Source organism: Fibroporia radiculosa, assembly GCF_000313525.1.
Source record: "Fibroporia radiculosa TFFH 294 genomic supercontigs, scaffold4060, whole genome shotgun sequence".
NCBI lineage: Eukaryota > Fungi > Basidiomycota > Agaricomycetes > Polyporales > Fibroporiaceae > Fibroporia > Fibroporia radiculosa.
This window is the reverse complement of record NW_012133398.1, coordinates 66,225-94,218: the sequence shown is the minus strand read 5'-3', so window position 1 is coordinate 94,218 and position 27,994 is coordinate 66,225. Positions and strand designations below refer to the sequence as shown.

The following is a 27,994-nucleotide window of genomic DNA, read 5'->3' as shown; positions in this document are numbered from 1 at the left end:
ATGTTCGCCAAGGACGTCACAAACATAGGCAGAGCTATGTCAAGCAGAACAGACTCTTCATCTGTGACACCTTCCCTGTAAGTCCCATGTTCAAGACAAGTGTGCTTTACCGAAGACGGCCACAGGACTCCCGATTACAGCCAAGGTTCTCGTGCAAATGCTCAGAGATCAGCGTCTCGTTCGACCTTGGACCTACCCACACGACGGGCTTCGCCAGCTCCCAAGTCTGCGCACAACCTCAGCCCTCAGTCGCGCCGGCAGCTGAGATATGGTCGCGCGCAAGAAGCTCTCCGAACAACGTTCCTCACTTGCGCGTCTGAGCCCTCTCCTACTGACCAACAGATCCACGCGCTGGAACGCGCGACCGCGTTCCTCAGTGCGCAGGCTCGCGATGCACGAGAGCGAGCGACAAAGCTTCGCGCGTGTCTTGCAGATAAAGTATCGGACGAGGTGCAGAAATTGGGTGCAGGAGCGTATCAGGCTATGCTACGCGAACGTTGGATGGCAGAGCGAAGGTGTGCTGCGAGAGAAGAGCAGGCGCGCGCCCTTCAGATATGTCTGACACAGCTCACGACTACCAACGTAGATGGCTCCAGCCTACGCGGCGCTAGCAACGTCTCCGCAGCGACTGTGGCTGGTCGGTCGCCTGGCCTCCAGACCCGGCGCAAGACAAATCTGACACACTTTCTCGAGCGGTCGCCTACCCGGACGGCATTCCCTCACCGTTCCAGGGCGTCTCCGGTCCACCACGCGATCACCTCGCCGCGGAGAAAGACGATCAGCCGCGTGCGTTCGCTGAGGCTGCGCGCCTCGGCGTGTGCGTTCTCCATGTCCCACGTCAACGCACACCATACGCGTGCGGACTCGCAGGACGACCGCGCAGACACCCCCACACTATGCGATCGCTCCGGCTCTCCTCCGCCCTCACTTGCCCCCGCTCAGCCTTCCATGACCTCCGCCGCGCACGACCCCCGCTCCCTCCCACCAGCACAACCCCACACAAGCACACTCGCCACCATGAGCCCCGCTACGGGCATCGCGCACATCTTCGCCGCGGCACACCCCCGCACTAAGGCCGAGATCCTCGCACAGCTCGCTCACGACGAACATGGTGCCGCGACAAGCATCATTCCCGGATACGCCGTCGATCTGCTCGACGAGCTCGTCGCGACCGAACTCGACGTCTCGCTCCGCCCCGTACTCCCACCCCCAAGCACCGCCCGCACAGGCTTCTCCGCCTCCACTCTGCGCGGAGCGTCGCCTTCCGGTTCCTCTACGACGAACTCGCCCGAGTCGTCTGGAGCTTCAAGGTCGTCAGAGTCGTCAGGGACGGCGCGGGAGCTATCCGGGAGAGGCAGGGAAGCTGGTCAACTGGGGCTCAAGCCGCACGAGCAGGCACAGGCTGCTGCTGCGCCCACACCCGCGCCCGTGCCCACACGTCCAACAACACATGGTGCACCCCCCGCGCCGTCGTCTGGCACGTTCCGCCGGAGCCTGCATCTTGGGTCGCTGCACCCGGCTGCTCGTGCGAAGAAGTCGAGCGCGCCTGCGGACGATGTACGAGGGCGCGCGTCGGCGTCGCTCTCGTCCGTTCCGGAGTCGGTGGGGTCGCGTGTACCGGGCGAGAAGCGCGGGTCGTTCAACTCGTACGAGACGAGGAAGAGCGAGGCGGGACTGGTGTCGCGTGTGCGAAACAGACTGTCAGGGCTTGGACGACGATGACGGATAATGATTGGATAGTGCTGGTGCTTAGTTGGGGGGTTTGGCTGGGACTATGGGATCGGTTGATGTTGTCGGTGAGAGACAACAAACGATGTGGTTTCGCATATTGCAATTTCAGATACAATTTCAGATGGACATTTGGACTAGTATCTCATTATGTCTCTACACGTACTTGACAATCTTTCATCGCTCACTTGGGTATTCCATGATATATTGGCATTTTTTGCATGCGTCAGGACTGCTCGCACCAGTAGCTGCTACGTACACACGCACAATACATTATATCCTCACGTCCTACACCGAATCGGGATTGCGGAAGTAGGCCGCATCTGACGATATGCAGGTCTTGATCGAGGATCTCCCGACGTGCCACTTGGGGTGTATTGGTAGCATTGGTCTGTATTCCAGACAGCATTTGGAATGCCCCCAAAGCTCCACTGGCAGCACCGACAGCGGTAAAAAGCCGGCCGCCTAATCAGATGGTCTCCTTAGACGGTGTGTGACACTAACAGGTCAGCCCGTGCGTAGTCGACTGCACGGAGAAGGTATCAACACACCTGACAGCGGGACCAGTTATCGTCTTGGATTGGGAAAGAATAGCAATTATTCTCCGTCACCAAATGATAGCAGTTTCTTCTCGGCTTTCTTAGACTTCTTCTTCGAGCTCTTCCCCGCTTTGTGCTCACTAGGGCCATCCTCGTCTCTTGCGTCGCCGACCGCTTTGCGTTTGGCTGACTTTGATTTGGCCACTGTTTTAGATGACGCAAAAGACAGACCCTGGGTCTGTTTGGGTGTCGTAGACGCTTTGTCTGCTGTCTCAGACGCTTGTTTCACGCTGTCGGTAGATTGGGGTTCGGGGAGCGGGGGTAGACCCTTTGCTGGTAAATGCCTGTGAACAAGCGTACGATACGAGTAGGATCACCCAAGCTACCCTTGCGCTTTTCGTTCTCCGCGTCTCTCTCACTCAGGTGCTTCCCCTCCTTCAGCACCACTACTTGTGGCTTCTCGTCCATGCCGTCCTCGTCCGCGCTGCCCGGATCGTCGTCTGGGCGCTGCGGGATTGCCGGACGTTTGGGAATGGGCGGACGCCCAGATCCGTCGTCTTCAAACTCGTCGTCTTCATCCTCATCTCCTCCTATGCCTGAGACGCGCTGCTGCATTCTGAGGAGGAACGCGGGCGTGTGAGCATTGTAGGCTAGTCGGGCAGAAAGCTGATGCCGAGTTGGTTCCTTCGACATAGCCGATTGCTATAGAGTCGGGCGTATGAAAACAAGCTGCAGCGTGTATGGAATCACAAGGTGTCGGTCAGATTCTGGACCAAATGTCTGAGAGCAGTCGCGCTGAGACTCGGCCGTGAGTGTGAGCTGCTAGGCCGAAACGGAAGCCAAAAAGTGGTGCGACGCGATGGATCACATGACAGAGCGGCTTGGAGTCACGAGCTGTTTCCTTCTCGCACTGCGGCAGAGACCCCCAGCCCACCCAACATCGTCACCCGCAACGGCCAGCGACCCCAGCAGCCCGGTGAGTACTCCCTGCGCTCGTTATGTTATGTACCGAAACTTACCTGTCGTCGGCCGGGAGCTGTCTTGAAACGTTGCCCCGCACTCGGATTGTGCCGCGTCTCGTTTATCACAAGCCGCCGTCGTGGGCGACTATGTAAAGACGAGGCCCGAGCAATATGCCTCTGTTGTCCTCCTCCGAGACATTGACTATCAACAGCTTCCTCACCGCCGTCGACCGCGGCCACGACATCGACTTTGACGCCATCAGCCCTGACCTCGCCGATTCTATCCAGATCACTAAGGGCCGAGATGCTCTCGCTAAAGCCACTAAGGACCTCATGGTCCTCGGCGGTCGTAGCTTGTTTTCCAGCAAGTCACCGACATATACTTCTTCACCTGGGACGGATACGGGGTTCAAGGGCTCAGGTTCGGGCCACTGGCCCAGTTTTGGCCCTGAGGGCCAGGGTCCCGCTGGACCATCTTCGGACCCTTTCTCGTCGAACTCCAATTCACCGATGAATCCATTCGGTGCATCGGATCCGCCCAAGTCCTCGTCTGAGCACTACAGTGCTTCTAGCAGCTCTCTTCCGCCAATACGGAATAGCACCTCGCCCTACGCCACCCCACCTATGAGCGACTATTTTTCTCGCTCGGCACATCTTCAAAGTGGCTCTAAATACGACACTTTTCTTTCACCAGCGGCTGCATCTGCCAGTTCTTCGAAGCGTTCCTTGCCCCTGGACGGAGATGCGTCCTCGAGTGCGCCAAAACGCTCGCGCCCCTCTCCGCCCTCTACTCTGGATCCACAATCCAAGTCTCGTAAGCCGTCGTCAAACACAGGCAAGTCCCGTGCATCTGCCCCTTCCAGCAAGCCCGCGCTCCTCTCGCCTTCGCAAAAGCGCGCGAATCACATCCAGAGCGAGCAGAAGCGCCGAGCAAACATCCGCCGCGGATATGAATCCCTCTGTGCGGCTGTGCCCGCTCTACGCGAGGCGATAGCGCTCGAGGAGGCTAGCGCCAATACGGAAGGAGATAGCGCAGGGGTTAAAGGGAAACGGAAGCGTAAGAAAGGCGACGAGAATGGGTTGGATGGGCGGGCAGGACCGAAGAGTGAGAACGTAGTGTTGGCAAAAAGTGCGTATTTCCTTGTGCTTTATACCCGACTTCACACCGCCGTTTGTTATATCAAAGCAAGCGCGTGGCAACGTATTCCTATTGTAGCGTACTTGGATGCTCTTCTATCTTATTATATGCGTCTAGAGTACTGCTACATCCCGGTTCGTAGCTGATTCACTCTGGCCTATTCACAGCAATCGACTACATCAAGTCTCTCATTGCAGACAAGGAGACACTTCTCGCACACTACCAAACTGCGCGTGCAAAACTCTCACAGGACCACCCGGCGCTCTCGGTCACTAGCACAGACGAACACGGGATTCCACTTTGGGAACGCCAGTGGAATGGGGGCTCAGGCTTGGCGGAGGACGCTGGTGACGATGAAGTGGGCGAGGACGACGTTGGTGGGAGCGAAGACGAAGAATGAAGAGGCCGCCCATTTTAAGTTTGCGACATGTATCGACGAAACAAGTGAGTGTATCTCGTACATCATTTTGGTTTATATGTATGTACCCCTTAATGTTGTATACCCGCGGGGAGGATACACGCTATCGCGCTTTGCATCTCAATCAATGTATTCTTACGTTCGCGTCTTGAGAATAGTCGGCATTTGCCCCACCGTTCTTCACGTACGTTTGAAGTGAGTCGTAGGATACTGCGAGGACCCAGTTCACAAAGCTTCCGCGAATCGACTAATGGACCGGAAGTAATGTTTAGGAATGAACGTGGAGCCCAAATACTCGAGGGCTTGATGAGTCCATTACTCAACGGAGCGCACGTTGCGAACTTGGGTCCCTAATAATTTCAATGGGTACAAAAGGATTGACAGGAGATGGTCGTCGATAGCATCATAGCATGTAGGACGAAGGCAGTCACCAGTCTTTTTCTAGACAGGTAACCGTTACTTCCCCAAGTTCCGGGAGCCCTAGACTGATCATGATAGTAGGTCGGCAGACCGCCGCAGACATATGGACACGGCATCTACGCCGCTTCTTCCTTAGCCCGTCAGCTAAGCCAATGGAATGGGAATCGAACAGCTCGCAGGTGCAAGCAGCATACGCACGCACCAGCAGATCTCACAATTCGAAACGGCGACTTGTCCGAACACGCATGTGCGAGTTCTGGTCAGAAGGTCTCTGACATCCAGGGCAAGCTAGAGAAAGCCGCGGTCGAACCGGCGGCTTCGCGAGTCGCAATCCTTGAGGCCTGCTCGATCTTCGCATTGTTGTTATGCGGCATCGCAAATGGTACACACCCAACACGGGCTTTCCTCGGCCTGGTACGATGGGCCGGCCCAACCAGGCGAGAAGACCTGGACGGGTCGTGAACTTGAACGTGTGCCGGTACATACACCGCACAGCCTACGCAACCTTCCATGCGAAGCCCGTGCGAGCCACACGTTCGCTCGAAGTCGGCATATTCGAGTAGTGCATGGTCGCCCAGGTCCGATTCGACCTATGCGTGCGTCGGTCACGACGCGATGCCGGGGGAGGATCTGATAGCTTTCTAGGGTACGTACTAGCCCTTAGTTCGAGATCATGTTTGGTTGTATGAGAAACATTACTCACCTCATTCTAGAACATTGGTATAAACATGTTGGCTCCGAACATGCCGGATGCGGCCTCGGAGTCAGGGTGCGCACCCGCATTTCATAAAACTGGATGCGACACACACGAGCCATGTCATTACGAGGAACCGACGGAAGTATCGACGAGCGTCTTGACGAGAACAAGTGTGGGTGCTGTGACCACAAGAATGTATTCAGGAACGGCATTGCAGCGAAGCTCGACACAGTCGGCTAGGTTCCTGGAAGGCGGAAAGACGGTCCGTGGTGCATCACCATGCTGGTGTGATGATAGAACTTGCAACGGTCCGCAAATATGGCTAGCTGGATGCGTAATCGCCTACTCAGAGCGTCAAGTTTCAGTGACGAGTATTTTCAGCGGAGCACACGGCGTACCTGGCACAACAAAAAAGCAAAAACGTATCCAGAGACACGGAACATGAAACTGCTGCAAGGAAAGGCATTGGGCCACGTCAGCACATTACACAAAAACATCAGAGGTTAGCCCACGATTTCCGAAAGCCGCCATGTGCACACCGGCACCGTGGAAGCTGCAGCGGGCCCGGTGCTGTCACAACCGGTCGCCGTTCGCCTTAACACCGTAGTTACAGTGAGTACGCGCAGTTCCCAGCGCAGCCAGCAGTATGGTGACACTCGCGCCTAGCAGTCCAAAGATCCAGCAAATAGGTCGGACGCCCGACGTGAAGAAGTAATGTAATGTACATGTAACATGGCGAGAACGCACGACCGATGCACGTCTAAGTACATCTCAACGGGGGAGAGGGATGAGTCGGTGCCAGACAGGATGATACACTAGCGAGATGGATGTGGTTAAGATATGCGAGTAATTATGAACGATAACGACAGATCGGCGGTGTGGGGAGGGAGCTCTATTCGATGACGCGCATGCATGTGGGGACTGCAGGGCGAAAGCGAGGGTGCGAGTGTCTATCTGGAGGGCTGCATGGCCAGGGAAGCCGATGTACTGAACGTTGAGGTCGTCGCTGGCCGCCGTCAGGGGGCACATCCGGCCGCTGCAACGTTTTGTGTTGGCGGGCCCCGCCGCCCACCACAGATCCGTGGTCACCGCCTTGGGGCGAGAGACGAGAGGGCGAGGCCTTGGGCGAGTTCGGCTTTCCACGAGAGTCGGCGGATGGCTTCGGGGTAGTCGACCCACTCGCGGCGACGCTCCTTGCTCTCGAGCCAGTCGGCATCGAGGTCGGCGACGTCGAGCTCGTAAAAGTGGTACGTTGATGACGCGGAGGGGATTGTGGTTACGAATCGGGTGATCTTGCCTCGCACGCCCGCTGCAAGAAAATGCACAGTAAGGCAAGAGGTGACGGGCGAGAGGGGAGGGAAGGGTCAGGATGGGGATGCGGGGATATGAGAGGAACGGATGAGACCTTCTTCCAAGGCTTCCCGCGAGGCTGCTGCTTCTAGCATCCCGTCTGAGGGCTCCCAACCTCCTTTCGGTACTGGTGAGCGACGAATGGATAGCGTGGAGAGACAAAATCAGCGGACGACAGGAGGTTGAAGTGGCAGGGGGGCGACTCACAGACCCAATTGTTTGGTCGTTTGCGACTGGTGACTACGAGAACCTTGCCTGCAGATCTTGCGATGGGGATTGCACAGCACACAACGCGAGGTGTGGACCTGCCCTTGTTGCTCATCGTGTGAGACGTAGAGGGGAAGAGAGAGGGCGGTGGAGGGTAACAACGTCGGCGATGAGAATCCCAGGTGGCCACGGGCGAAGACGGAGGGACTCTGTGGTGCGGGTTTTAGGGACGTGAAGCGAGGCGGACACGACTAGAAGGACGTAAAGTAGAGACGACTATCCGTGGGCAGGCTGTTGGAGGAACATAGTGGTGAGCGTCAAGACGAAGCGGGCCGCGTCGCGAAGGCTCGGGCTCACCAGAATGGATCTCGGAGTTGGGATCGCGCGGCGGGCACACGACCTCGAGCAGACGGAGATACACGACGAGGACGGGTAAGCTTATGAACTCGCAAGAGCGTCTGTGGGCGGAGCGAGTCGACACGGGCTGTCCGCGAAATATCCAGGGCGAGGAGGGACGTGTGGCCGCCCGGCCTCCAGGCCAATCCTCGCACGCACGTTCTTCGGCCACTCGCCCTCCCCGCAGCGGTGGCGGCTTGGGTGCACGACGGCAGAATAGAGTTGGCCTGCGAGGGCGATCAACCACCCTTCGTCTTCTCTCATCTCGGGGTATATATATTCATATCTCTCCCCCTCTTTCGGCCACGACGATCTCCAGGCTACGTCCTCCACAAATACCAAGCATGATATATATTTTCAGCCAACAATGCACTCCAAGCACATCTCTCCGCCGCTCTCTTTCTATCGAGATCTATCGACTCCTCGCACGCCCTGTCACACCCGGGAAATCTATTCGTTCCATCTACAGAACTTCTGTCAACAGATGCCGGAATGATGCACAGTATAAGCACTCACGCGACAAGAAACATGCAGAGCACCCCGAAAAACATCGCCGCAAACTGCAATCCTAATGAGCGGGAGCCACGCTGTATGGAGATAACTCACCTCGCGGAGTGCCTGCTTTCCACTCTTGCTGTCTTCCAGTAGTCTGACAGGCGGTCCATCAACGAGTCACCTGAGGACACGCTCCAGCCAGACTTACGTTGGTAGCACCGCAACTGCTCCGATATACATGAACCCGCCCGCCACAAACGGGATAACCTGCGGCCAACGTCCACGTTACACAACACGAGCTGCCGTAGAAGGAGGCATTACTCACAAGATCCGCTAGCTGCACAGTCGTCCCCAGGATCCCAGCTGCCGTCTGCCTGATTGCTGCAACGAGATCCGTGGCCTCTGCTTCTGTGCCAGACGCCGAGAGATTGTGAATGCCGATGCCCATAAATGTACTAGCATCGAATCAATTGACGTTCGATCAGGGACTCGGATGTTTATCCCCCAGAGAACAACCACTCACCCGACCTAACGGTGGGACAACAGCTGACGAGGTCAGTTTTCACGTAAGAGAGATCGAGCAAACAACACGAAGCAAAATTAAAAGGGAATAGTATCCCTTGAAGAATAGTAGTAACTGAATGCCCGTGCGCTGACGGGCGACGGAAAAACGACGAGTGGGTTGAGAATGATAAAGAGGGTGAGAACTCGCGGATAAATGTGCCGTAAAATGCACTAATCACTATTTAGGCATAGAGTTATATGAGACGCACAAATGCACCAATGGCTGTGATAAATTGCGACTGCATGGCCTGCTTCTTTGTGAAGCCACTTCGCACGAGGATCGAATAGTCAGCAATCTCATGCGGGATTTCGTGTGCAAAGCAAGCGAGAGTGGTTGTTGCCCCTATGAGCGGCGAAGAGTAAAATGACGCGGCCATCCTAAAAGCGCAGAAGTACCATCAGGTTTTTTTCTCCAGCGAGAAAAAAAGGAAAAACTCACGCAAGGCCATCTGTACTAAGCCAAGGAGAAGCAACGTCAGAATCAGTATGTGGACAGGACAGCGGAATATCACTTCACATATTGTGTACAAAATCGCCGAAAAGGTTCAGATACGCCGACAATTTGGACGACTGCTTGGGAGCTTTTTCTGTCTCGTGATCTAACGACCCAGCTGCAATCGGCGAAGAGGTCTGGTCTGAGCCACGAGACCTTAGCTCGTTCGTCGTAGACGTCAGCGCGACACCAGACGCCTGACGAACGTTCTCTGGCTCGTGCTTCTCGCTGTGAGCATGACTGTGGGAGTGCCCAGCATCCCCGTCTTCCCCACCGCCCAACACGCGCAGGGTCTTTTCCATGATGAAGAAAGACGCGAAGCCAACGAAGATGCCTAGCCTGGAAGGATGCAATAAGATAACCGTCTAGATATATCGAGAAAGAAAAATACCCAATTATAATATTACGCTTCTCCTCGACCATGACAAAGTGGACGCCGCCGTCTTGGTGTTCGCCCATGAATGAATGGGGCACCAGATGCAGGAAGACATCGGAAAGGAGTCCGCCGGTCTAGGATTTCCAGGCCGTATAGTCAATTCACCCGCACTCTTCCGTGGATCAGAGCGCGTCGTGTCACTCACCGCGAAGGCGGTCATAGTGTTCAATGTATTGGGATTAATCTGAGCAGGAATAAATGCCAGAATGAAATTGGGGACGCTGTGGGATAAAGGTACGTCAACGCATTACGTCCTGCAGCGGCAGTACTAACGAGCTAATGTAGAACGTCCCCAGAACTATGATGCGGACGAAAAGGTCAGCCAGTCGGCACCCTCACCGCGACACGTTCGTCTGTGAAAACTTGACGAGCAACGCACCGGAATTCCAGCCAGGTCCGAAGGGAAAGAGCCATGCGAACACCTGTCGCATGACGGGCGACTGGCCTGCCTCGAGTTCATGCTTGATCACATTCAGCTGTTGGACCGGTGCACAATGGTGAATGTCCGCATCCTGGAAACAAGAAGCACAGTGCGCGCGTCAAGGGCTGTAGTTAGCCGATTCTCTGGAGCGAACGTGCGCGTGAGGACTGACCGAAATGGCGAGAGGGTCCTTGGCATTGTCTGCCAACACAGAGAGTGCGGATACAATGCCTGCAACAGAGGCAAGCAAGAGGAGGCGCCGCCGACAAAACAAGCGATGGGCCATGGTGGGCGTACGATGTCGACGATGCCTTGCGACAGTCTTGTGGCTGAACTCATAGCGCTGTCACGTGCGCGAAATGCTGCTGGGCGCGAACACGGTTTCGAGTTCGTTCACTATCAACACGTCTTTGTTTAGTTTTGGCAGCGTTCACAAAATAATGTACCCGAGCCCCGAAGAAGCTGCTGCCGTGAAGGCTGCGGAGGCCCTCATGATCACAACAATGGCCAGGTATGATCCTTCGCACGACGCATTTCACGGTGAGCCATCCTTCCTCTTCGCCAGATTCCAGCGGGGCACAATGTACAAGACTGAGAAGCCAGCACCCAGTACAACGCGTTAGAAAGACTGCTCTGAGCCTCGCACGGGCCGTCTCTGCCGACCCAAATGCATTCGCGAAACCGGACCTGCTTGTCGTAGAAATTGCGGCGCTGCTTCACGACGTCCTAGACAAGAAATACGTGTCTGCTGCGGAGGCCGCGGATCCTTACGCGTTTTTCCTTGTCTTCTTTCAAGAAATTGCTACAGCTCATGGTATCGACCTTGTGCAAGATGGCCGCGCGCGGACCATCGCCAAGATTGTGGACAATGTTTCTTGGAGCACGGAAAAGCGTCTGCGTAAAGAAGGTCTACTTGAGGACTGGCATGAGCAATGTGTGGAACTGCATTGCGTGCAAGACGCAGACAGGCTGGATGCCATTGGAGCATTCGGTAAGTGCCCGTACTTGAGCATCGAAGACCCAGATACGACAGCGAACCTTCATATCATTTTCCAGGCATCATGCGTTGTGCAGCATTCAGCGCCGCGACAAATCAGTGCGTGAGATTGAAGCGATGTCTGCCAGCCAACTAACTTAGTTTATATAGCCCCCTGCATACACCTGTTGACGACCCTGCACATGCCTCCTCCGCTGTCCAGCACTTTCACGATAAATTGCTGCACATACGAGAAAGACTGAAGACGAAGCAAGGAAAGCAGCTAGCTGAGAAGCGCCACAAGCTGGTAGGCATGCAGTTACGATAAGTTGACTCATGAGCTTACCGGGACACTACAGATGCTGGATTTCCTACAGGGCGTCGATGATGAATACAATATTGGGCACTGACAGATAGTTGATAGCATGGCATATAACTTGCTTTATGGACGTGAGGGCGGGAGCTGATATCATTTCGCACTGCCCGAAAGTAGTGTAGTAGATGCATAACGTATGCTTTCTCTACTATGCCACTTACGCATGAACAACTGACGACGGTCATTCAGTCTTAGATTTAACGACCTAGAAGCAATACCTTCCTCATTCATGATATTCATTCCCTACCAATTGTTAGATTCGAAGACAACACTGCCTACAATGCTCGAGTCTTGCAACAATTTACAGATATGTACCTCTACCTATCGGCCTTGAAACGATTCGCGGATTCTGAAGGCGTCAGGATCGAGATATACAAAATGTGAGACAATAATCCCTGTAGACCGCTTCGGTATTCACGAGTGGATGATTCAACACTGTGTCCTCTTATGTATCATCTCATGCTATTTGCAAGTTTCAGTGATTGCGGGAACATCCTCGTGAGAGTGTACTGTGACTACTGGTGCTGCTACTCTAGTCTAGAGGAGACCTTAGCAGCGCGTTATAACAGACGCGTCAAGTCACGACCATGTCGGTCGCGTCTCTGTGCTGTCACGCAGTATCTCGTCACGTCCCAGATCTGATCGCGATAACTTCCAGTCTTGCTCTAGTCCGATTGTCCGAGTCTCTCTCCTCGCAGGCCATCTTGGGGACGACAAACGAAACCCACAGCAATGAGCGATGGCAAGAGGAAATCTCAAGGAAAGGATAGGAGCAGACGAAGGTATCGTCCAGTACGCACATCCAGCGGGCATCTACTTTCGAGCTGTCAGCTAATCCTTTTGTCGACTCCTTAGGACGGTACGCCAATATGGGGCCAGCGTTCAGTGGACGGACCAGGGGTGTGGGTGACATGCGTAAAGGGAAAGGAAAAACAAACTGTAGGCGAATTGTATGACTTGTTCGAGAGTGTAAGTTCGCATATGTTCCCTCGAGCTGCTAAGAACGAGCACGATCCTCAGCTCGCATCGGAGATATGGCCGGACAGTTCTAACGAGACACCTGGCGGAAACGACTCGGGCAGCGATGAAGCTGATGATGGCGACGTTGAGAAACAAATTGCGAGGGAGATGTTGTCGATGAAGCGTCCCCGGAAAGAGCAAAGGTTCGGTAGGTCCACGTTCGTGATATGTCAGCTATCACTCATCGCGCTTTATAGGTAATTGTCAGACGAACACACAATGCGGTATGAACTTTGATTATGTTTGTGAGTATGCGCTCACACTACTGTTCTAGTCGTCTTCATATCATGCAAGCCACCTGTCGATCCTGTTCAACTGGTCATGAAGCATGTACGAACTGTGATGGATACAGGCGTAACGCATACCAGGTGAGTTGAATTGATGAACATTCACTCAACATTGATCAAATACTTCTACGATGCTTTAAGATTCACTCAACGCCTCACACCTATCTCGGCCACATGTGTTGCAAATCTTCCGGAGATAAAGTCTCTGTTCAATCGTGTCGTCAGTCCGTTCTTCGAAGAAGATCCAGAAAGGACTTATCACGTGGGTCTCCTCTGCGCTCGGCAAGCCATGATATTAATAGTTCTTCTCGGCGGTCACAGTATAAAATCGAGCTCAGGATGCGAAATCACAGCACAATTGCGCGGCCAATTTTAATCCAAGAGCTGGCGAAATGTGTACCGGAAAAACACAAGGTTGATCTAGAGAACGCAGAAGCCTTTATACTTGTAGAAGTCTTCAAGGTATGTACGACATACTCTTATTTTGACCGTGCATTGAAGATGAGCACTTGTATAGAGTATATGTGGAATAAGCATAGTGAAGGACTACTACAGGTTCCAGAAGTTCAATGTAATGGAAATAGCCAACGCAAAGAACGAGAGCGCACAAGGAGAGGGCCGGATTGCGGATAAAGGGTAGTCATCAGCGTCCAGGAATATAGATAATAAAGTTGGTGAAGAATGAAGACATAAGTTTGTACCTCGCAAGCTTCATCTAATTATAATTTATCCGACTCCGCAATGAGCTACGCAAATAGTGTATCGACACCGGACTGATCGCCCTTTGGCAGCTTCTGGTATAGAAGTAGGGGGAGGGGGGTCAGCAAGAAGGACCTGGCGTTCTTTCGCAAGGGCTGGGGTTGCTCTGAAATAAACAGGGAGACAGAACCATGGTCGGTACCGACCACTGAAGGTGATTGCCGTGGCATCTCCACATTGATCACGCGTGCAGTAGCAAGCTCTTCCCGACAGACTTCGGCAAAGACTGTAAGATGTTTTTCAGGGTTCGACCGGGATCAAATTGTTGAGAAGACGATCCAGGTCCGTAATCATGTCATGTCAAGAGAGGCTTCACGCTCCCGTTGTGGGGCACTCGCAGTGGCGCGATCTACAGACCGTTAGTAAAATCTGAATGAGCAGCTAATGCGGCGCCGGCTTGCCTTATTTCACAGATAAACTGAACAAATCTATGATGTGGTACTCGTATTCTGCAGTGATGGAAAGGCACTGGTCTTGAAGATAGGCTTGGGAGACGGGCAAACCCGTAACATTAGCATAACTGTCGTCGGAGGACATCACCGCCGCATCATGCCTACAGGAACCATGGTCACCAAGCCGAATTGTGGGTCATTGGTCGCTCGAGGATGATAGCCAACGCATCTAGGACTAGCATAGTCTATGACAAGACAACGACAATTGTAAGATGATATCGACGAGGGCGTTGTTCATCCCCTTCGTAGGAATCTTGACATGGAATCGCTGGAGTTGCTGAATGAGAGGTTATTGTGTTGAGCCTGCAATTCGAGTGGAATGTCGGTAGGAGCACGACTATTCGTAGACACTAGTCCGAATATGTTGTGACTCTGCCATCGTTTAGCATACACAAATGTCTATAAGCTATTAAGAGCGAGTACTCATTTACTGAATCGGACCAGGTTGCGAGTGGAGGATGGCGGTCAAACTCAAGTCCGGGTCCTGCAGCGGGCCCTGGAGTAACTTGGAAGCAGTAGCCTGTGCGACCTGCGACGACCAAGTACGTGCCACAGTGTTATAGATGTTGTATCTCTCTCTCTCTCGACATAGGGTGAAGAAGTGTGGTAGTTGTTTAGAGGATTTTTCCGAATGTCATTTATTTGTGGCCGAACGCAGGCGAGTTGAAATGATCGTGACACGGTGTTACATCTTCGAGGTCTACTTCGGTTCTGCTAAGTGCACACGTTATTAAAAGCATCCAGGCCTTCTTAATCCTCTCAATTTCGTGTTCTGCACTCCCAATCGATTATTATTCCGCACCCTACATCGATCGTGCCGACCTTCTGTACCTAGTCTGTCTACACGTACCAACAGTGAGTCGCAGTGCGCAGTGTGTGGAGTGGCTGAACTTTGCGCCAATGATTCGCCAGACAGACAGTCTCCTCCAGCCCTAACGTACACTATCTTACCCGCTAGCACTCCCCCACGATGGCCGACCTAGTCGATTCAATGCTCGACCTGATGCGTCGGCTTCCGCCTACACAGGTAGAGGAGAATGTTGCCTCCCTCGTCGCGATGTGCCCAGACTACGCGGACGACCTGCTTGGGAGCGTCGACCAGCCACTTAAAATAATGACTGATCGAGCAACGGGGAAAGAATATCTCGCGTGCGATTATAATCGGGATGGAGAGAGCTATCGGTGAGTCTCTGCTTATGGTCTGGTAATGCGATGAGTGGAGGCCGCGCGAGTGATGGCGGAAAGAGAAACTACAAGTTGATCAGGTTCAAAACTGAACTATCCTGGTCCTGTTAGGTCTCCCTGGTCGAACGAGTACGACCCCCCACTAGAGGATGGTACCGTACCTTCATCTAGACTGCGCAAGCTTGAAATTACCGCCAACGAGGCATTCGACACATATCGTGAGATGTGCGTATTTTTCTCGTACACCCGAGCCTTACTGTTCACCACAATTAATATAGGTACTACGAAGGGGGTGTTTCCTCCGTCTTTCTCTGGGATTTGGACGACGGAGGCTTTGCAGGCGTAGTCCTGCTCAAGAAAGGTACGACGCGCTTCTCTTCACTTGTCTTGCCCATAGGTCACATACATTACCATCATCATAGTCCTCAACGCTGCTTCATCCACGGAGCCTTCTGGTTCGTGGGACTCGATTCACGTCTTTGAAGCCGCAGAGCGGGGGCGCCAGGCTCACTACAAGCTCACCTCCACGGTCATGCTGCAGATGACGGATCGCGCCATCACAGCTAGTGAAGGAAAGGAGAGCAGGGATAGTGACAAGCCTGACGCAAAGCGTGAGGGCGAAGTGGTTCTGAGCGGCAGCATGACGAGACAGGTGCGGCCATCAGCCTCTCCACCGGGGTAGGGCCCACTGACATCTCCGCGATGCACAGAGCGAGCAGGATCTCCCGCTTCACGACCAAGCGTCGCACATCTCGAACACTGGACGGATGGTTGAGGAAATGGAGATCAAGATGCGCAATCTCCTGCAAGAGGTATGCTATTGCATGTATACCATCTGCGCCGGTCTCACTCGTCTCGTCTTCACTCTCGCAGGTGTACTTTGGGAAGACGCGCGACATCGTGTATGACCTGCGCAGCATCGACGACCTCGAGAAGGCACGACGGCAGCGCGAGCTCCAGAAGGAGCTCGTGGGCTTCATCAAACGGTGACCAGTCGATGTGGCGAGCTGGAGACCGAAATGAACGTCAAGGCGATCAAGGCGGGTCCGCCGGGCGTATGCACCGTGCGGTGATGATACCTGTAGAAGTGCCGTTCGTTGTATCATCGATATCAATGCAGAACTTTGTCATGGTTGACTCGCGTGTACGCTCCCACTTGGCATACATCCTCCAGGAAACTAGCTGCTTTGAGCCTTGCATTGACAAATTCAAGGCGATGCCGCATGGACCCCTCTATCATGTGGCCTGTATGGGTAACTCAATTCACATGTAACCTGAGGAACAGTGCCCGGCGAGAGCGGGTGTTGTTAACTTGCCTTAGAAGAATGATAACGCGATGCGCCACGACGCGTCGCGGCGATGTCGGGCTTCAGCTTTATGCTGATCTGGAATATCTCTCGGAATGATGCAATGTCATGAGCTCCATGATACCGGATGACAGTCCAAGCCACTTGTTCCCATGTCAATGCTGAAGAATGGCTACATTAGGTACGTTGCAAGAATCAGAAAACAATAAGTATGACAAACAACAGATTATTATCAAAGTATACAGACAGACCACGTTATTGGCTTAATGTAACCAGAGACACTATGCGACATCAAGACCCGCAGGATCCCGGACGGGAGAACGCCAGGACAACAGCGACAACTACGGAATAATTACACAACTTCTAGGGATGCAAACAAATACAGAACAACCAGGCATGATATTGCCGCGGCGTACCCAGGCCTTGTGACAGCGAAGCAGGTAAAACGAAGAGAAAGAGAGGTCGTGTGAGTCCAAGACCGATTACAACGTGGCAATTGACAAGCGCGCGACAGGAACAGTGCAGACCAAACGAACGTGGAATGATGTTAATTACACCAGTGCGGCGGATTTAAGATAGTCCCGGAAAATGGAGTCGCGGACATTGGAAATGATGCTCTGCATGGCCTTGGTATCCTGTCATACGCATAAGAAAACAATAAGGAGTGAATGGAAAATAATACATACGACCACACTCGTCAGGTGGGTATAAAGCACTCGCTGGCTTTCGTTGTTTCGTGTATGGACTTGGGTAAAATGCGCTTTAAAGTAACCCACAACAGCATCGACATCATTTGGGCGCTCGCCATACGATGTGATGCTGTCAAAACGTCAACAAATTGCTGTGTCAATTGATTATGAGAACGCACTATTTCTTAACCTTAATCCCCCTAGTGAGTTTGGTGGCTAAGATGTCTAGCTTATCTGCCACGAAGGTCAGAACAGACTCCGCACTTAGATGCCCGAACCACCCACTGAGGAAAAGAACAAGATGCGCTTTTTTCAATAGCTGATTGGAGCAAATCTGCTTGAACAGCTGCAAGGAATCGTCCACTCGGTTGGTTTTTGGATCCTCACTTAGGTACTAGGATCCAATCTGTCAGATTCGCTTTCGACCTGAGGACGCCGGTTGATGCAGCGTCAACCCCCGAAGGATTCTTACCTGGTCGAACGCGCTGACAGGCGCCAAGAAGATTATGGCCGTCCTAAAGTGTCGAAGGGTTAAACAGCCAGTTCGGATGATGGATTCAACGACGTACGTATCATCAAAATATGGTACCCATGTATGTCTCTGACCTCGAGCGCCGCCCACGTCAAAGAGATGCCAAGTGACCATCCGGCCATGAAGAGGCACCTCAAAAATATGTTCGGCGACGCCCATGGTCTGGATGCGCGCGTGAAGAATATCATCTGCACCGAAATCAGTTGCCTGCATGGAATAAGAGATGCTGTAAGACGAACCGATTGTCGGGATGTAGTCCTGAGAAGAAACACGATCAATGTTGCTGAGGAAACTGCGGAGAAAGATGTGAGCATCAGTAAATTATTAAAAGGCGTGTGCACGATCCGCAAATCTCGATGAGCCGACACTCACTATTCTGCCCACTCCTCTAGTCTCAGCCTGCGGTTCTCGCGCAATCTCTTCACAACAGGATGCTCCCACAGCTCACGTACATCGTATTTGCACGAGCTGAGCATCTCAGCAGCGTTTTCCACAAGTTGGTCTCTCTCCGTCTCTGGTAGTTCAGTCGTGCTGTAATTGGGGTTCTCCTGTACGTCCTCTCTACCACCCTCCGGCGCGTTCTCCAGCGCGCTCCGCTGCCCAGTAAAGCTAAAACGCCCCTTGACGCTGCTCGTGCGTTCGCGTGCTTTGCCAAATGAGATGCCAAACGTGCGTGCTTGCCAACCCGAGCGCACAAACACACTTCCTTTACCTGAGCCGGATACGGCGATGCCGCCCGATAGCCGCTCCGCTAGTGCAGACTCGATCGAAGCCAGTGGAGTGAGGCGGTCACGGAGAGAGGATAGTCGTTGGTCTACGGACGGCGAAGGCGATGGTGACGACTGCGCAAACGCGCTGTTCGCTGTTCTTGCAGTCCTTTCGGTGCCGGCGTCGTCATCATCATCATTCTCGCCATATAAGTCAAGCGCCTCGAGAATACGTAGCACAGGCCGCACGATGTTGTAAAAGATGACGACACGCCAGGAATGCCGCTCTTCGTCAAGGGAGTTTGGATTGTAGATGAGCTGGAACTGCTTTTGCAGCGTCGATTTTCCCGACTCTGCTTGACCGAGTAACAGGAGCTACAATATCGGGAGTTAGTACCATCGTCCGATGGGGATGGGAGTAGGAAAGAAGAGAGAGAACGCGAATGTGTGTGCATGTGCTGCAAAATCGGGGACCTACCTTGACATCCTGCTTGTTCTTCCTGTACCGTTTCTCGTCTGCTCGGATCTCTTCGTCGATACTGTCGCTGATCCGCTTCGCGTCAGCCTCCCTCTGGATGCGGGTTAATTTGTCGCGCTCCGATTCGCTGGCTGGGGGGCGCAGGATGGCAGAAAACGGGTCACCCGAGTCGGTGGTGGTGCTGTGAACAGAGGGCGGCCTGGAGGTACGAATCATGGGAGGTCAAGAGCGGGGAAAAGAGAGGGCGAGCAGAGGGGATGATGGGTGAGAGAAGGAACGCTTGGACGGGCCTTATAAGGGAGAAGGCAGCGGCCTGCCATGATGGTCTACAGCGCCCCTTTCCTGCCAGAATCCTCCTCTTCTCTTCCCGGCGTCCTCGGCTCCCTCCGGCCGCTCTCCTCAAAAGGCTCCGCCATCGCCGAGCCTGCCGCCCGTGATGGCGTTGCCGCGGAGCCGCTCTCACCTCGTCTCCCAACTCGCCGCAATCGTTCTATCCTCCCATGGTGCGCACCTCTGCGTTCTCTTCCAGCTGATGGCCTCACGCGCTGCAGTCAGTCACCCTCCATACCACCCTCGGCGACATCAAGGTAGGCCTCCAGCTACCCACCGCGCCTGTCTCGCCCACCTTTCATCATCCAGATAGAAATCTTCTGCGAGGCTGTCCCAAAGGCCGCAGAGGTACGTTCTAGTATTCATTCTCCAGTCCCCACTCATCCGGTGACATATTGTCAGAACTTTCTGGCGCTCTGCGCTGCAAACTACTACGATGGGTGTATCTGGCACAGAAATATCAAGGGATTCATGATCCAGACCGGGGATCCCTCCGGCTCTGGCAAGGGCGGACAAAGCCTCTGGGGCTCTCCGTTTTCCGACGAAATTCGTTCCACGCTCAAGGTAGGCGCACATCATCTCACCCTCCGTTACGTTATTTTGACCAAAGACTGCAGTTCAATAACCGTGGCATCGTCGCTATGGCCAACTCCGGTCCAGATACAAATAAATCCCAATTTTTTATAACGTATTCGAAGCAGCCACATCTCGATGGAAAGTACACCATCTTTGGCAAGGTATGTAATTCGCGGCGCTTACCTCTTCCAGCTTGTCATCTCATCGACGCTGCCAGGTCATTGATGGCGCTGATTCCGCGCTCGACGCGATGGAGCGCACCCCAGTGACCGCAAAAAACAGACCACTGACGGAGATCAAGCTGACCCATGTAAGTTCTTACCCATATCCACCTTGGTCCATCAATATGAAAATACATCGAAGCGCGCACTCACCATTCCCGTTCACCGTGACCCATCCTCGTGATGGCGCTCATCTGAACGGAGTCTGTTCGGCTCTACCCACAGACTCACCGGCGTCACAGAGTAATCGGGCGCCGTTCGTTCCGTCTGGGGAACCGAGCACTGCCGCCAGACTTATGGCGTGCGTTACAGCGTCGCGCTGTCTCAGACGTCTTTTTGACAGAGAACTGACGTCCACAAATTTCACTCACCGTCCCTCTCTCTCCAGGTGACAATACACGCAAATCCCATCGCGGACGCAAAGCTGGCAGGTCGATAGAGGCCGTGTGCTCTTCGTATCCCTCTTGCATCTGACTCTTGATGCTGCGGATGTCATTCCAACCCCTGTTTGCGACGTTGCGCCGTGTTCTCAGTATCGTATGTGAATCCTGGTGTATTCATAGGCAATCGTTATTCGCCCCGCTGAGTATGACGAAATGACGCTGCACTCGCATCTGACGGCAGATCGTTTGACATGGCTCGCGTTCTTCTGCGTTATCTGCGTATGAATTATCAGCATTCAGTCCGTTCCTATCAGACATCGCACGGTAGGTTCATTTCCCTCCCTTGTAACACGATCGCATCAGTGTTGCCTAGTAGCCATGGCATGGTATATACCTGAAGGTCTGGGCTCTGAGCTTTGAAACTCAAGCCGTTCTCATGAATCGCTGATTATCCTCTCGTGTACCAGACGTTTGGTCTTCTGATACTACTGTATTACAGAAGGGAATGCTTATCCATCTGGGCATTCCAAGGACCCGTCCTAGGGCCGGTCGTCAGTTGGATAATCACCGGCTGTATTATCAAACTATCGTGAATGACGGCGCGGATCATTCTGCAGTATGGGATGACATGGGTGTGGCAGAAGATGTTGATCAACGGTACCAATATGTCACTTGATGTTCACGGTAGAATTGTTCGCGGTACGTCTATTATCTTGATTCCCATTTTCGTAGCGATGGTCATTTCCAACATTGCTAAAAAAATACTCATCGAGGTGGAAGAAGATCGGGGGTGGGCAACCGCTGCAAAGAAATAGTCTCCGGCGGGTCTACCCAGTCCCGGGCTCTGAACACGACGTAGCAGGTCACCGTAAGTAGTCAAACGCCCGAGAGTCACAGGGATAACGACCGAGACCCGAACGCAGGACGCTACGTTTCTTCATGACGCGGCATGTGCGAAGGAAGTTGCGGCACGACTTGCACAGTGGCTCTCCCGCGCCGTCTGAAATGTCCGCGGCACAATCTAGTCTCATGAACGGAGCATCATCTCTCTGACTAGTCAACCCAACTGCAAGGTAAGAGCGCGGAAGTATGCCCTCAATACTAATTGATGGATAACTTGTCTGGAATGATAGAGGCGCGACGATGGGCGCGGATTCCTCGCCTCTTGGCACGACTTTACGATGCCATGCACAATATATATCATCTACGTGCCAGCGTCGTACTTCGGTGAGTGTGCCCTGTTCGAGTCATATCGTACGCCATCTCGCCATACGCGACTGTCGAAGGAATCGATGGAAACGTATTTGGTACACCTGCTGATAGCATAGCAGCCCGCGTCTAATATGCCCGACTGGAAACGGCTGGGTTGGGTTATAGACAAGTATATTAAGCCCGAGTGTGTTACCGCTGAAGATCGAGCAAGAATCATCGTCGCAGATTCGGATCCTTCTGCTTTGACGAGTATGGAGTGGAGGGAACAAAGAGTATTGGTCAGTGCTACATCCAACCATGCTCTTCAGTGAGTCGTTATGTCGCTGCGACTTATTCGCCCACCTGCTTGTGACGGTATATATTGGCTGAATCATGCGTCTGTTGCACAGTGCTTATTCGTCCTTGCCCTTAGCTCGTTTTTATCCGAACGCATACATCCGAATAGTGCTTCAACTAGTGTGGCATAGGACTCGGAGATGCTTCACTGCGACTGCTCTGACGCATGTATTCACATACTGAGACGATTCGCACATTTACATCCGCGGTACGGCATTCGTCCTTGCTATGTCTGATTCCTGTACCAGCGTGAGTTGTCCCTCATTCCTGCCTGTCTTCAGGCTCAGATATTGCAAGGTTCAAATGTGACAATCACTGTTACATTGTCCTATCTAGACATCAATTTTATTTGTAATGCTTTAACCAATACAATTGACTGATGGCTCCTTGAGCTTTGAGAACAGTTGTTTGACATGAACTGTTTGTTTGCAGTCAGATGTGAAGGATCAGCACCAGTAGGATGAGTTCTGTGGTGCAAGATCAATTTCAACATGATTACTGGTGTTAAAATGTCTGATTAGAATTCTTAAATTTAGTTCATCATAGTTAGATGGCTGCAGAATGAATTGTATGGGCTTGCATGCCTGAAGATTACCATTGTTGACAGAATATGGAAACCTGGCAGATGTCAAGAAATTTAGTCTGGGATTCAGTTAACTATATCCAATTTCTTTGCTCTAACTAAGGAATTTAAGTTGATAGTTATAGAAGCTTTGCATAATTTAGAAATTACTTCTGTATCTATTGCTTCATAAAACATTCATGTATTTGGGATTTATAAAATTTTGCTCTTATTGTTTGAGCATCATAAGCATATATAATCAAAGTTGCCAAAATACAAAAACAATTTTTTTAGAGATGATTTAGAATTGCTCCTGAAGATCATTGAAATCTTCTGCATTCTGCCATGTCTCCTCTTTCCAGTCCTCTGCCATCTTTCCAACTAGAGTTTCTTTAGCTGCTCCCCAAACAAAATCCCAGTGAGAACAAATATACATAGCTTGCTTACATCTAGTAAGCATAACATTTGTACGTCTCATATCTGTCAGGAATCCAAGTTCCTGCTTTGAGCGTACAAGAGAAATGATAATATAATCTTCCTCATTTCCTACATTACAAAATCAATGAGCAAACAAGATTATTAAATAAAGAGTACATGCCTTGAAATGAGTCAACATTAAACACCTTGTCTTGCCATTTGAGGCCAGAATCCTTCATCTCATTTTCCAGCAGATTTCTCTGAGAATCATATGGTGTAATAATACGATATTTTTTGCCTTCATATTGTAATTTTGCAGCAATTTTGATCACTGCTTGTGCTTCAGCAATATTCTAGTATACTACAGTGAGTGCTCAAGCATTGAGGAGAAATAAGCACATACTCTCCAGCTTGTTCCATCTCGCTTTTCACAGCTTTCTTCAACATGAACAAAATATGAGATACATGTCTTGATAGGATGGTCTGGATTTGAGAAAAGCTTGTTATCATACACTTCCTTAGAGATAACACCTCCTATATGAGGTGGCATACGATCTGTTTTGCCAAACAAAATTAAATTTTAGCTCAGACTTAAAAACCAGATACTTTACACTGAGTGTCCAGTAAAATTGCCAAGCGACGAAGATGTGGTACTTCAAACACACTTTTCAAATCTTCATTGTCATCCTGTCCAAATGGAGGTACTTACAGGAACAGGAATATTAGTGATGACAATAGCTTAGATAAATACAACTTACACTGCTTGTCATCTCCAATAAAACAGACCTTGCGCAGAGAAGGATAAGTTCCAAGAGGACCAACATAGCCATTGACTGCAATCTGACTTGCTTCATCTACCACTAGGGTAGAAATAGGAACAATATGTGAGAAGTTCTTAACCCTTGGATTAGAAAGCATAGAAAGAGTGCAAAGAACTACAGGACAGTCTTGCAGCAATCCTTCAGCTCTTTGAAACTCATCAGATCGAATAATGTTTTTGACAACTTTATGGTAAAGATGTTCATGCCTTTATGAGAATCAGCAGTGAGTGTAATCTCAGAAATTATCAAGTGCAACTCACCAAGCAATATGAAAATCAGCAGATACCAGCAGCTTCCAATTGGTGAAGCCAACATCCACTAGCTTCTCTGCAATATTCTTAACAGCCACATTTGTCTGTGCAACAAGCCAGATCCCAGTGAAGCCAGCAGCCACAGCAGAGGAAACATAGGCAGCAATCACAGTAGTCTTTCCTGTCCCAGGAGGTCCTTGAATCATGGTAATTCTGGTGGAATCAGTCATAGAAAGCATACATTCCACAGCATGATGCTGGGAACTATTGAGGTGTGATGATATGATGGAGGGAATAAAATCAGAAGAATCAAAAGACTCTGGCCAGGTGAATGTGACATCCTTCATGGGAAACAAAATGTACTTCAGAAAAGGGTTGTCAAGAAGATCAACCTCTCCCTGAAGAACCCGCAGTAAGGTCACAGCGTTCAGTGTCTCTGCATTGGTAGCCCGATCACTGTTCACAGACGTAATGGCAGTGATAACCTTGCCTTCGAGGCTTGCGCCGGCCTTAAGAGTGGCCGTGCGTCCCATGATGTCATCAGTCCGCCCATGAACGCGATATTCTGAACCATAGTCGTCCTGCACAGATATCACTAGATTCTATCACATGGATAAGCTGTTAAAGATAGACTGGCGGCATAGAATTGTACATAACCCACGGCAGATTTCTGAATCCTTGACTGAAACCTCGTGGAATTCACCGTTGCATTCTTGTTGCTGATCGTCTGCCAGCCAAAGTCGTGACTAGTCGTTGGCGCTTTCTTCAACGCGAGTCGCTGATCACCTCGCGTGAGCTGCGCGATGTACTCGAGGTACTGAGGCGTAAACGGTCATGTTAGACGATCAGACCGATCATTGAAGAAACACTCACAGTCTCGCTGAAATCTTTCGTGTTGACGCGTTTCACACTATTGAATTTCTCTTCCATGTCAGGAAGGACGACAGGTAGGTATACCGAGATCCATGCACGAAGCGCGGGTGGTGTAGTGCGGGAGGGATCCCAGAACATGTTCTTGAAATACGCTACGATATTCTCCTTGTGAACCTCGACGTGATCGCCCGCCCCAAACTGGATGGCGGCGAGTGGCGAGCATATCCCGGTGGGATGAGCAACACTCTGGATATTTATCCCGTTGACAATGCGCAGACCGTAATCGTAAAACAGCGAGCAGGCAAGCACGGCGAGATCGAACGCATATAGCGCACAGTCCGCGTTGCACAAGATACTGTCCTCGAGGATCTGGCGGCCGGCCTTTGCTTTCTCGGATTTGTTCTTATTGTGGAATTGAACGACCAATACTCGTGTCGTTGTTGCGATAGCCAGGGCAGTGAGATGACCAGACGGAGAATATGCGGGTGAAAGTCCGACCTTTGTGGGAGCTGGAGGGGGTGCAGTCTCGAGAAAATCCTTCACGAGCTCCTCCGATAGCATTGATTCCAAGAGGATCTGAACTCGAATCTCGGGCCGGTCATCTTCAACTAGATTCTGAAAAATAGCGCGCTCTCGAATGGACATGGCGGGGAAGCAGCGAGTGGCGATGGTATGGTTGCGGTTCAAGTCTCTATCGACACCGTTGTGGCGGCATCAGGCGGTAGAAGGAAGACCAAATCCGTACTTGCAAGGTCGCACGTTAATACAAGAGCTAAAACATAACAACATATCCAGTACCTAAGCACGACGAAACTAAGGTCTGCCTGACAATATGTCCCTCTCCGGTATAGACGCCGGATCGACTACGGACTTGCTCAGTACCACCATCATCACCGCTCCTTCTCACCATGGGCATCTTGTTGTCTTTGCCCTTCACGGGCATAATTGGGACCGTCGCGTCCTCTGCCATAGCAGGCATCGCTTTCTGCTTCACGTCAACCGCTGGTGAGTGCAGGATTGATCACAAATTCGAAAATATTGACCGCAATACCGCGCAGCGTCGATGTTTTTCAAGTCTTGTAATTGCAATTCTTCGATCGCTACGCGAGTTGGATTTGCCGTGAGTCTCATTCTTCTTTCGTAGTGTACGTCTGTGTGAAACTGATCACGTATGCTCCGTCGAGCTCGTTTAGATTATATTCTGTCTAAATTCCATGTTTGCGTGGTTTATGAAGACACCAGTTGCGATACAGACAATAGAGAGATGGAGCCATGGCTATCTTGAGATGGACTGTGAGGGGGGAAAGTGTTATGGCGTTTTGGCGGTACGTTTTGAGCTTTGTTGCGGTGATGAGAGTATTTGGCAATCATGGGACATGCATAGGTTCACCGGATTTGTTTTGCGCTGGCGCTGTTCCACTTCTTGCTCAGTGCGTTACTCATTGGTGTCAGGGATACAAAGGACAAGAGGGCATCCATTCAGAACGGGTGAGTGGTTGCGCTCTATGCTATGCCGTCATCCGTTGACGGTCGTTCAGTTGGTGGGGTCCCAAGGTCCTCCTCTGGCTCGTCCTTGTTGTTGTGTCTTTCTTCATCCCCAATGGCTTCTTCATGTTCTGGGGGAATTATGTTGCACTTATCGGCGCGACGATCTTTATTCTCCTTGGGCTCGTTCTCCTCGTCGACTTCGCGCACTCTTGGTCCGAAATGTGCCTTGAGACTTGGGAAGCATCTAACTCGAATTTATGGCAATGGATCTTGATTGGGTCAACTACTGGCATGTATGCTGCATCCATCGCGCTCACAGGTGTCCTCTACGCATTCTTCGCCGCGCCAGAGTGTACGCTCAACCGCGTTTTCATTTCCCTTAATCTTGTTCTGTGCATAATCGCGACAATCATGTGCGTTCATCCCGCGGTGCAAGAGCACAACCCGCGGTCCGGGCTTGCGCAGGCGAGCATGGTCGCCACTTATTGCACGTATCTCATCATGTCCGCAGTCGGAAACCACGAGCACGCGACTTGCAACCCTCTTCGCCGGCCTGGCTCCGGCGTTGGCACAGGAACGCACAATACGACCGTTGTCCTTGGTGCGCTGTTCACGTTCCTTGCGATTGCATACTCGACCAGCCGCGCGGCGACACAGAGCCGCGCCCTTGTTGGGAAGGGAAAGAAGAGTGGTGCGGTTCAGCTTCCTTCGGACGAAGATGGGCACGCCGAGATGGGTGTTGTAAGCACCCAGCCGAGTCGAACAGAGTCTCCACGCTATCAAGCACTGTTGGCAGCCGTCGAAGCTGGGTAGGTTTCATACAGAATATAGTTCTATTGTGCAGATGGTGATTATCTGCTCAGGGCTATCCCCGCCTCAGCACTAGATGAGGAAGATGAAGACGACGAAGACACGGCGGGCGAAACCCGAGATGATGAGCGGTCGGGCACTCGATACAATGTACGTCTACCTCCTTTGTCAACCTGTGTGAGGTGTTAATCCCATATCTAAGTATGCTTGGTTCCACGTCATCTTCGCCATTGGTGCGATGTACGTTGCGATGCTTCTAACTGATTGGTACGTATCTTTGCTCTCTGACTTTCGCCGACCGTACACACTGCGTTATATCTTCCCTATTTTGTCGCGTGCTCGTCGTTTTTATCTGGTTCTAATTTCGACTTGTGATTAGGAACGTTGTGAAAGCAACCGCAGGCTCAGTCGATGACGTTTATATTGGCCGATCTGAGGTTGCTATGTGGATGCGCATCGTTTCTAGCTGGGTCTGTATGATTCTGTATTTCTGGAGTCTTCTTGCGCCGGTGCTCATGCCTGATCGGTACGTTCCCCGTGTGTGCTATGAGGGGATATACGCTCACTTTCAAACTAGGTTCGATGATATTTAGCGCAATGCATATCAGCATTTTCAACAGCGAAACTTTTTGAGTGTACTTCGTAATAATGTGTATTATCGTTTCCTGGACACTCTGCATAC

The 27,994-nt window shown here is 51.8% G+C and overlaps 12 protein-coding genes across 12 annotated transcripts; 7 read left to right on the top strand and 5 right to left on the bottom strand.

The window, feature by feature from the left end:
• FIBRA_05222 (uncharacterized protein) lies at positions 1-1,722 on the top strand (the record flags this gene model as incomplete). Its single annotated transcript, XM_012326995.1, has 2 exons — positions 1-77; positions 126-1,722. 2 exons carry the CDS (start codon positions 1-3, stop codon positions 1,720-1,722), a joined length of 1,674 nt encoding a protein of 557 aa, XP_012182385.1.
• Positions 1,723-2,325: 603 nt separating this feature from the next.
• On the bottom strand, positions 2,326-2,960 carry FIBRA_05221 (uncharacterized protein; the record flags this gene model as incomplete). Its single annotated transcript, XM_012326994.1, has 2 exons — positions 2,326-2,600; positions 2,654-2,960. 2 exons carry the CDS (start codon positions 2,958-2,960, stop codon positions 2,326-2,328), a joined length of 582 nt encoding a protein of 193 aa, XP_012182384.1.
• A 440-nt stretch (positions 2,961-3,400) lies between these two features.
• FIBRA_05220 (uncharacterized protein) lies at positions 3,401-4,767 on the top strand (the record flags this gene model as incomplete). The annotated part of the gene is made up of 2 exons (XM_012326993.1): positions 3,401-4,358; positions 4,535-4,767. 2 exons carry the CDS (start codon positions 3,401-3,403, stop codon positions 4,765-4,767), a joined length of 1,191 nt encoding a protein of 396 aa, XP_012182383.1.
• Positions 4,768-6,987: 2,220 nt separating this feature from the next.
• Positions 6,988-7,574, bottom strand: FIBRA_05219 (uncharacterized protein; the record flags this gene model as incomplete). Its single annotated transcript, XM_012326992.1, has 3 exons — positions 6,988-7,211; positions 7,308-7,379; positions 7,460-7,574. 3 exons carry the CDS (start codon positions 7,572-7,574, stop codon positions 6,988-6,990), a joined length of 411 nt encoding a protein of 136 aa, XP_012182382.1.
• Positions 7,575-8,305: 731 nt separating this feature from the next.
• On the bottom strand, positions 8,306-10,550 carry FIBRA_05218 (uncharacterized protein; the record flags this gene model as incomplete). Its single annotated transcript, XM_012326991.1, has 14 exons — positions 8,306-8,318; positions 8,372-8,415; positions 8,462-8,504; positions 8,559-8,617; positions 8,676-8,805; positions 9,008-9,092; positions 9,132-9,292; positions 9,354-9,368; positions 9,432-9,746; positions 9,799-9,917; positions 9,989-10,064; positions 10,117-10,141; positions 10,223-10,355; positions 10,419-10,550. The coding sequence occupies 14 exons, from the start codon at positions 10,548-10,550 to the stop codon at positions 8,306-8,308; spliced, it is 1,350 nt and encodes a 449-aa protein (XP_012182381.1).
• Positions 10,551-10,623: 73 nt separating this feature from the next.
• Positions 10,624-11,650, top strand: FIBRA_05217 (uncharacterized protein; the record flags this gene model as incomplete). Its single annotated transcript, XM_012326990.1, has 5 exons — positions 10,624-10,804; positions 10,875-11,255; positions 11,321-11,360; positions 11,412-11,547; positions 11,600-11,650. 5 exons carry the CDS (start codon positions 10,624-10,626, stop codon positions 11,648-11,650), a joined length of 789 nt encoding a protein of 262 aa, XP_012182380.1.
• Positions 11,651-12,348: 698 nt separating this feature from the next.
• Positions 12,349-13,563, top strand: FIBRA_05216 (uncharacterized protein; the record flags this gene model as incomplete). The annotated part of the gene is made up of 7 exons (XM_012326989.1): positions 12,349-12,408; positions 12,472-12,784; positions 12,834-12,860; positions 12,911-13,004; positions 13,065-13,185; positions 13,245-13,385; positions 13,441-13,563. 7 exons carry the CDS (start codon positions 12,349-12,351, stop codon positions 13,561-13,563), a joined length of 879 nt encoding a protein of 292 aa, XP_012182379.1.
• Positions 13,564-15,104: 1,541 nt separating this feature from the next.
• FIBRA_05215 (uncharacterized protein) lies at positions 15,105-16,309 on the top strand (the record flags this gene model as incomplete). Its single annotated transcript, XM_012326988.1, has 6 exons — positions 15,105-15,316; positions 15,431-15,544; positions 15,598-15,680; positions 15,742-15,971; positions 16,030-16,131; positions 16,193-16,309. 6 exons carry the CDS (start codon positions 15,105-15,107, stop codon positions 16,307-16,309), a joined length of 858 nt encoding a protein of 285 aa, XP_012182378.1.
• An 868-nt stretch (positions 16,310-17,177) lies between these two features.
• FIBRA_05214 (uncharacterized protein) lies at positions 17,178-19,248 on the bottom strand (the record flags this gene model as incomplete). Its single annotated transcript, XM_012326987.1, has 9 exons — positions 17,178-17,261; positions 17,313-17,445; positions 17,495-17,549; positions 17,601-17,709; positions 17,788-17,830; positions 17,885-18,035; positions 18,087-18,139; positions 18,220-18,929; positions 19,033-19,248. The coding sequence occupies 9 exons, from the start codon at positions 19,246-19,248 to the stop codon at positions 17,178-17,180; spliced, it is 1,554 nt and encodes a 517-aa protein (XP_012182377.1).
• Positions 19,249-19,350: 102 nt separating this feature from the next.
• FIBRA_05213 (uncharacterized protein) lies at positions 19,351-20,343 on the top strand (the record flags this gene model as incomplete). Its single annotated transcript, XM_012326986.1, has 7 exons — positions 19,351-19,535; positions 19,588-19,619; positions 19,676-19,710; positions 19,765-19,926; positions 19,980-20,099; positions 20,156-20,248; positions 20,302-20,343. 7 exons carry the CDS (start codon positions 19,351-19,353, stop codon positions 20,341-20,343), a joined length of 669 nt encoding a protein of 222 aa, XP_012182376.1.
• Positions 20,344-23,660: 3,317 nt separating this feature from the next.
• FIBRA_05212 (uncharacterized protein) lies at positions 23,661-25,659 on the bottom strand (the record flags this gene model as incomplete). Its single annotated transcript, XM_012326985.1, has 5 exons — positions 23,661-23,773; positions 23,828-24,096; positions 24,151-24,743; positions 24,803-24,958; positions 25,015-25,659. 5 exons carry the CDS (start codon positions 25,657-25,659, stop codon positions 23,661-23,663), a joined length of 1,776 nt encoding a protein of 591 aa, XP_012182375.1.
• Positions 25,660-25,922: 263 nt separating this feature from the next.
• On the top strand, positions 25,923-27,905 carry FIBRA_05211 (uncharacterized protein; the record flags this gene model as incomplete). Its single annotated transcript, XM_012326984.1, has 9 exons — positions 25,923-26,019; positions 26,073-26,134; positions 26,208-26,339; positions 26,399-26,502; positions 26,553-27,311; positions 27,366-27,462; positions 27,515-27,579; positions 27,692-27,838; positions 27,890-27,905. The coding sequence occupies 9 exons, from the start codon at positions 25,923-25,925 to the stop codon at positions 27,903-27,905; spliced, it is 1,479 nt and encodes a 492-aa protein (XP_012182374.1).
• Between the last annotated feature and the right edge of the window lie 89 nt (positions 27,906-27,994).